The sequence below is a fragment of the Culex pipiens genome, chromosome 3, assembly GCF_016801865.2.
Source record: "Culex pipiens pallens isolate TS chromosome 3, TS_CPP_V2, whole genome shotgun sequence".
NCBI classification, from domain to species: Eukaryota; Metazoa; Arthropoda; class Insecta; order Diptera; family Culicidae; genus Culex; species Culex pipiens.
In genome coordinates, this window is record NC_068939.1 from 43,469,614 (window position 1) to 43,476,621 (window position 7,008).

The 7,008-nt window shown below is 33.3% G+C and overlaps 2 protein-coding genes across 2 annotated transcripts; one reads left to right on the forward strand and one right to left on the reverse strand.

Moving 5' to 3' along the window:
- Positions 1-2,312: 2,312 nt before the first annotated feature.
- LOC120416502 (3-oxoacyl-[acyl-carrier-protein] reductase FabG-like) lies at positions 2,313-3,277 on the forward strand. Its single transcript, XM_039578219.2, has one exon. The coding sequence runs from the start codon at positions 2,405-2,407 to the stop codon at positions 3,173-3,175; it is 771 nt and encodes a 256-aa protein (XP_039434153.1). The 5' UTR covers positions 2,313-2,404; the 3' UTR covers positions 3,176-3,277.
- Positions 3,278-3,392: 115 nt separating this feature from the next.
- On the reverse strand, positions 3,393-4,398 carry LOC120416503 (chromatin modification-related protein MEAF6). The gene is made up of 3 exons (XM_039578220.2): positions 4,227-4,398; positions 3,950-4,153; positions 3,393-3,887 (listed from the first exon to the last, which is right to left on the reverse strand). Exons 1-3 carry the CDS (start codon positions 4,302-4,304, stop codon positions 3,513-3,515), a joined length of 657 nt encoding a protein of 218 aa, XP_039434154.1. The 5' UTR covers positions 4,305-4,398; the 3' UTR covers positions 3,393-3,512.
- Positions 4,399-7,008: the final 2,610 nt, after the last annotated feature.

The window sequence follows — 7,008 nt, forward strand, 5'->3', positions numbered from 1 at the left end:
ATCGTAATTTAAATATTACTCTACATATGAGCCGTTGCATCGTATCAAAAAGTACAAACTTGTAGAAAATTTTACGAGCTTTCACTGAACACTGAAAGAAAAAAACACGTCACTTTTATGATATGTTTGAATTATAAAGTTTAAAACTAAAATTCAGAGGTGATGTCACGATTTTTTTTCTCTCAATTATTTTTAGGATAGCCCTAGATGTTGCAAAAAGCCTCACGAAAAATGCGTCATAATTTTCAAAAAACGATCACGGGAATTAATTCTTCAAATAATTTTGCATAAATGTCTCCATACTGACTATTGTCCTAAGTCCAATTTTAAGAGTGTCCACGTGGTTTATAGATGGTCCCTTAATAACTTTAATGGCAGTAATTTAGGGGATGAATAAAAAATTCTATCGATAGTTCCCGTAGTTTTTAAAATACTAAAATGTCTGTAACAGAAATCTGGGTGCAAAAGCTATGGTTGATATGTACCGTTAAGTTTTATGTTTTTAAAGGTTTCTAAGTTTTTAAATTTATAAAGTTGTTATAGTTTTTAAAGCTTTTTTATGTTTTTTAAGTATTTTGTATTATGTTTTTTTTTAGTTTTTTAAGCTATTTAGTTTTTAATTTTTTTTTAATATCTGTTTTTTTTAAGTTTATAAAATTGTTTAAGGATGCAACCAAGGAAGTTGTAGTCTTCTTATTCCAAAATTGACAAACTTACGGACCCAATCCTGAAACAATCTGATAGTAAAAATTGTCAAACTTTGTTGTAAATAACTTTGAAGACAGCACTTTAGTGGATGAATAAAAAAATCATATTGATAGTTTCCGTAGTTTTGAAGTAACTACAATGTCTGTAACAAAAATCTTGGTGCCAAAGCTCTGGTTGATGTGTACCGTTAAATTGTTTAGGGTGTTTTAAAGTTCTATCATGTTTTTAGGTTTTAAATTATTTTAAGTTTTAAGTTTTAAGTTTTAAGTTTTAAGTTTTAAGTTTTAAGTTTTAAGTTTTAAGTTTTAAGTTTTAAGTTTTAAGTTTTAAGTTTTTAGTTTTTAGTTTTTAGTTTTTAGTTTTTAGTTTTTAGTTTTTAGTTTTTAGTTTTTAGTTTTTAGTTTTTAGTTTTTAGTTTTTAGTTTTTAGTTTTTAGTTTTTAGTTTTTAGTTTTTAGTTTTTAGTTTTTAGTTTTTAGTTTTTAGTTTTTAGTTTTTAGTTTTTAGTTTTTAGTTTTTAGTTTTTAGTTTTTAGTTTTTAGATTTTAGATTTTAGTTTTTAGTTTTTAGTTTTTAGTTTTTAGTTTTTAGTTTTTAGTTTTTAGTTTTTAGTTTTTAGTTTTTAGTTTTTAGTTTTTAGTTTTTAGTTTTTAGTTTTTAGTTTTTAGTTTTTAGTTTTTAGTTTTTAGTTTTTAGTTTTTAGTTTTTAGTTTTTAGTTTTTAGTTTTTAGTTTTTAGTTTTTAGTTTTTTAGTTTTTAGTTTTTAGTTTTTAGTTTTTAGTTTTTAGTTTTTAGTTTTTAGTTTTTAGTTTTTAGTTTTTAGTTTTTAGTTTTTAGTTTTTAGTTTTTAGTTTTTAGTTTTTAGTTTTTAGTTTTTAGTTTTTAGTTTTTAGTTTTTAGTTTTTAGTTTTTAGTTTTTAGTTTTTAGTTTTTAGTTTTTAGTTTTTAGTTTTTAGTTTTTAGTTTTTAGTTTTTAGTTTTTAGTTTTTAGTTTTTTAGTTTTTAGTTTTTAGTTTTTAGTTTTAGTTTTTAGTTTTTAGTTTTTAGTTTTTAGTTTTTAGTTTTTAGTTTTTAGTTTTTAGTTTTTTAGTTTTTAGTTTTTAGTTTTTAGTTTTTAGTTTTTAGTTTTTAGTTTTTAGTTTTTAGTTTTTAGTTTTTAGTTTTTAGTTTTTAGTTTTTAGTTTTTTTTTTTAGGAGCGGCCGTGGCTGACTGGTTACGGTGTTCGCTTTGTAAGCGAATGGTTTTTAGTTTTTAGTTTTTAGTTTTTAGTTTTTAGTTTTTAGTTTTTAGTTTTTAGTTTTTAGTTTTTAGTTTTTAGTTTTTAGTTTTTAGTTTTTAGTTTTTAGTTTTTAGTTTTTAGTTTTTAGTTTTTAGTTTTTAGTTTTTAGTTTTTAGTTTTTAGTTTTTAGTTTTTAGTTTTTAGTTTTTAGTTTTTAGTTTTTAGTTTTTAGTTTTTTTTTTTGAGAAAGAAGATTTTTTATTTGCAATCAATTAAATTGCAACATCAGCATTCGTTTCGAAAAATAACGCCCAAAATGTAGGCAATCAAAGTCGAATGCAGAGCAGCAAACTAATCTACACTCGAATACACGAACTCACTCTTTCATGATTGTCTGAGAGATTCCGGCTGCTCAGTAGTTGCTAGCTGTCCGCTTGTTTATCAGTCGCGCAATTGGTTTACGTAAGAATCCGAGAGATGAATTTTGCCGGTAAAGTCGTCCTCATTACCGGTGCCAGCAGCGGCATCGGAGCGGCCACCGCACTGAAACTGTCCAAGCTGGGCGCTTCGCTGGCTCTGACCGGTCGCAAGCTGGAAAATCTCAACCAAGTGGCGAAGGAGTGTTCCGAGGGCGCGGCTAGTGCTCCGTTTGTTGTTGATGGAGACATTACGAAGGAAGCTGATAATGAGCGCATTTTGAAGGCGACCCTGGACAAGTACGGCAAGTTGGACGTTCTGGTTAATAATGCCGGAATCATCGAAACCGGAACCATCGAAACGACAAGCATGGAGCAGTTTGACCGGGTCATGAACACCAACATACGCTCGATCTACCATCTTACGATGTTGGCGGTGCCGCACTTGATCAAGTCGCAGGGAAACGTCGTCAACGTGTCCAGCGTCAACGGAATTCGCTCGTTTCCGGGTGTTTTGGCGTACAACATCTCGAAAATGTCGGTGGATCAGTTCACACGTTGTGTAGCACTGGAGCTGGCCGCGAAGAACGTCCGCGTCAACTGTGTCAACCCGGGTGTCACCGTAACGAATCTTCACAAGCGCGGAGGAATGGACGAGGAAACGTACAAGAAGTTCCTGGAGCATTCGAAGAATACCCACGCCATGGGCCGCCCCGGTCAGGCTTCGGAAGTGGCCGATGCGATTGTGTTCCTGGCGAGCGAATCGGCATCGTTCATCACCGGAGCAAGTCTGCCGATCGACGGAGGCCGTCACGCGATGTGTCCCAGATAAAGTTGTACCAGGAAAGAATTGGTAAAGGACCGACGACAACACTGAAACTTTGGCATTTATAAAAGCATTTTACTAAATATATCGAATTTTGCATAACAAAAAGTGAGTTTGAGTTTATTTGTCAAGAGGATGTGATATTAAGTGACAATCAAAATCAAATTTACCTTATTCGTTACGCCATGTATTAGTTCAGTAAACTTACAATTAACTATCGACACTGGTTCGTGTCTTCAAATTTACAACTATACGACAACACACACTGAGAACGGAGCCAAGTTTAAAAAGCTGTTTTTATATTTCAATAATTGTAATGTTCAATTTCAAACTCACCCTGTCTCTAGCGATGCCGAACCTTCTTGTTCGAGCTGTTGCTCTTCTTAACCGATCCCACGCTAGCCTTGTGCTTGGCGGTACTGCTCGGCGTGCTGACCTCCTTGGCCAGTGCCGCGGTGGACGTGTTCGGAGTGTCCGTAGGGGTAGCCGGTCGCGTCAGGAACGAGGTTGACTTTTCAATCGCGCTGCTCTTCGAAGAGTTGAGACTCTTGCTGACGGCCGCGTTCTTCAGCGTGTTGTCGTGCGCCGACCCGAGCGAAGAGTTTGAATTGATCGCGCCAATCTGATTGTCGCTGGAATCGTCGTTGGTCATCGAATCGGACTCGCTGCCATTACGGTCGTGTTTGGCGTCGTTCGGGTCCACCAAACCGCTGACGGCCTAGAAAAGAGAGCAAACTTATAATCGAAAGCCCTCGCATAAAGGCAGCTTCAGCAACAAACCGCCATAGAAGTAATGGAAGACTTGGAAAACAGTCGTTCGGCCTCCTTGAACTTCCGGTTGCGCTTGTCCGCCTTGGAGTTGGTAGTTTTGTTCGTGGTCAGATAGCGATCCCATCCCCGGATAATGTTCCCGTACAGCTGGGTGTCCTCTAGGTAGGAACCTTCGAACGCGTAAATTTGCCGCTCAAGATTGGCGAGAGTTTCCTGTGGAAGAGGGGAGCGCTTTAAACGTAAACAAATTGACCAAGCTTGGCGCCATTCGACGCAAATAGCTTACCGAAATTTCCGCCTTTCTTTTCACCAGTTCAGCCAGCTCGGCACGAGTATCCAAGCTGTTGGATGATTTGGTGGACATTTCGATTCCCTTATAAATATTTTATCAATAAAGTTAGAATAAGTTCCAATTAAAACTGATCAAAAATCTCAAAACTTGGAGCCTAACATTTCAAAAGGGCACATAACTTTTGTAAACAATAGTGTATCCCTTTCCCTCAAATGACAGTTTACATAAGGTGTGAAAGGGACACACTCTTGTTTACAAAAGTTTTGTGCCCTAATGAAATGGCAAGAAGAAGTCTTCTGCGTTGTTTGCAAATATTTGCTAAGGCGAACTGTCAAACTTTGGTAACCAACACACGTACACGCAACTTCAAAATCGCTGAGTTTCTCAAAAACCGAACCTGCTCAGAAATACGTAAATGATGCATCTGTCAGATTTGAGTGAATTTCACTCAGACTAGATGAAAAAAAATCGATTTGCTCAGAAGAAACGTAAAACTCAATTTCTAGCAAAGCAAATGTTGTGTTTTTGGCTGAAAAAAAAATTACTTAGGTAATTAAAATTACTATTTCATTCTCGCGACAATTTTCTGTCGCGAAATATCTGTCCAAGTTTAGGTGATTTTGAATCAGTGTGTTTGATATTTTTTTGTTTTGATGGTTTTGATGGTTGTTGAAAAAATACGTGACTAGCTTTGCTGATTTTTCAAAGAAATGGAACGCTTTAGATTAAATTGTTGTTTAAAATCTTGCTTTTTAGCTCTGCTAACACTAGAACTGTTTTAATTGGGTCCTAAAATGATGCTTAGATTGCTGATATTATTGTTTACAGCGATAAAGCTTATTTTTCTGAGTACAATGACCCTTTGTACGACCATAAAAAAGTTTAAAATGGATTTTTAAATAAATTTTGAAAAATTAACCTCGCGGTCCTTCATGACAGAAAAGGTCCTACTTGACAGCTCGTTCCAAGGGGACCATGGTTGATCCATCGAAAAAATGTTGTCTTGTAATTTTTTTTTTTTTTTTTTTGCATTAAAATGAAAAAAAGTGATCAGAAATGGTTTTTGTAGATAAAAATTGGCATAGGGCTTTAGTACCCAATTGGGGTCATTTATTAATGTGACTCCTTGCTCTTTTTTACAAGAGCGAGTTGTGGCGCTATAACCACGGCAAAAAGTGTCCAGGGCTTTCGTTGGTGAATTTAAGATTTTAAGAATTTAAGAATTTAAGAATTTAAGAATTTAAGAATTTAAGAATTTAAGAATTTAAGAATTTAAGAATTTAAGAATTTAAGAATTCAAGAATTTAAGAATTTAAGAATTTAAGAATTTAAGAATTTAAGAATTTAAGAATTTAAGAATTTAAGAATTTAAGAATTTAAGAATTTAAGAATTTAAGAATTTAAGAATTTAAGAATTTAAGAATTTAAGAATTTAAGAATTTAAGAATTTAAGAATTTAAGAATTTAAGAATTTAAGAATTTAAGAATTTAAGAATTTAAGAATTTAAGAATTTAAGAATTTAAGAATTTAAGAATTTAAGAATTTTAGAATTTAAGAATTTTAGAATTTAAGAAATTAAGAATTTAAGAATTTAAGAATTTAAGAATTTAAGAATTTAAGAATTTAAGAATTTAAGAATTTAAGAATTTAAGAATTTAAGAATTTAAGAATTTAAGAATTTAAGAATTTAAGAATTTAAGAAGTTAAGAATTTAAGAATTTAAGAATTTAAGAATTTAAGAATTTAAGAATTTAAGAATTCACCACTTTTTTTTAAAATGACCTATACACATATGAAAGACAATAGCTTATAGGTCCTTTTCAAAAAAAAACTCTAGAATTTTAGAATTAAGCAGAGTCTCGGCCCGAAACTTCAAACACGAACAAAAGCAGCGAACCGGAGATTGGCAATGACGTTTTGGAATTTTGACAGTTTGGAACGCATGAATTACCCCATTATCGGTTTCCCGCATGGGTGATGTGGAAATTGTTGCACATGGCTGAAGTTGGGAATTTTGCAACTCATTTTAATTTATGCTAAATTTCAAAATTTAAACACGAATCTACAGCGAATCGATGTGAGAACTAAAGATACACTAAAGCCACGATGATTTGATGTGCAATCGTGATCAGAATCGCGATAAAAGAGGTTTAAATTGAAAAATAATAATAAAACAAATTTTGGTCTAGAATTTAACGAAACTTTGTCTGTTTTGTAAGACTTAATGTTATTGCTCAACGGTTATAGATTTTTTTACAAAAAAGTAAATTTTTCGGTTCATCCACAAACAATCTCATGTTTGTAAACAAACGACGCCATATTGCCAATGTTGTTCGGTAGCTCATATCAGGCCATCGCCGGGGCCCTGGAATTAAGCATGCTCGTAAATTCAGTCGGCTAGAAACTCAATAAGAGCCCTTTTCAAATTTTAGTCTCAGTTTAAAGAAACAAGGCAAAAAAGTGAGAATGCCAGAGTCTCGGCCCGAAACTTCAAACACGAACAAAAGCAGCGAACCGGAGATTGGCAATGACGTTTTGGAATTTTGACAGTTTGGAACGCATGAATTACCCCATTATCGGTTTCCCGCATGGGTGATGTGGAAATTGTTGCACATGGCTGAAGTTGGGAATTTTGCAACTCATTTTAATTTATGCTAAATTTCAAAATTTAAACACGAATCTACAGCGAATCGATGTGAGAACTAAAGATACACTAAAGCCACGATGATTTGATGTGCAATCGTGATCAGAATCGCGATAAAAGAGGTTTAAATT

Bases quoted from the DNA above. Each gene is read 5' to 3' on its own strand.
- LOC120416502 (XM_039578219.2), top strand. From the start codon at position 2,405: ATGAATTTTGCCGGTAAAGTCGTCCTCATTACCGGTGCCAGCAGCGGC.
- LOC120416503 (XM_039578220.2), bottom strand. From the start codon at position 4,304: ATGTCCACCAAATCATCCAACAGCTTGGATACTCGTGCCGAGCTGGCT. The intron at 4,154-4,226 runs GTAAGCTATTTG...CCTCTTCCACAG, and splicing joins AAAGAAAGGCGGAAATTTCG to GAAACTCTCGCCAATCTTGA. The intron at 3,888-3,949 runs GTTTGTTGCTGA...TCTCTTTTCTAG, and splicing joins CTTCCATTACTTCTATGGCG to GCCGTCAGCGGTTTGGTGGA.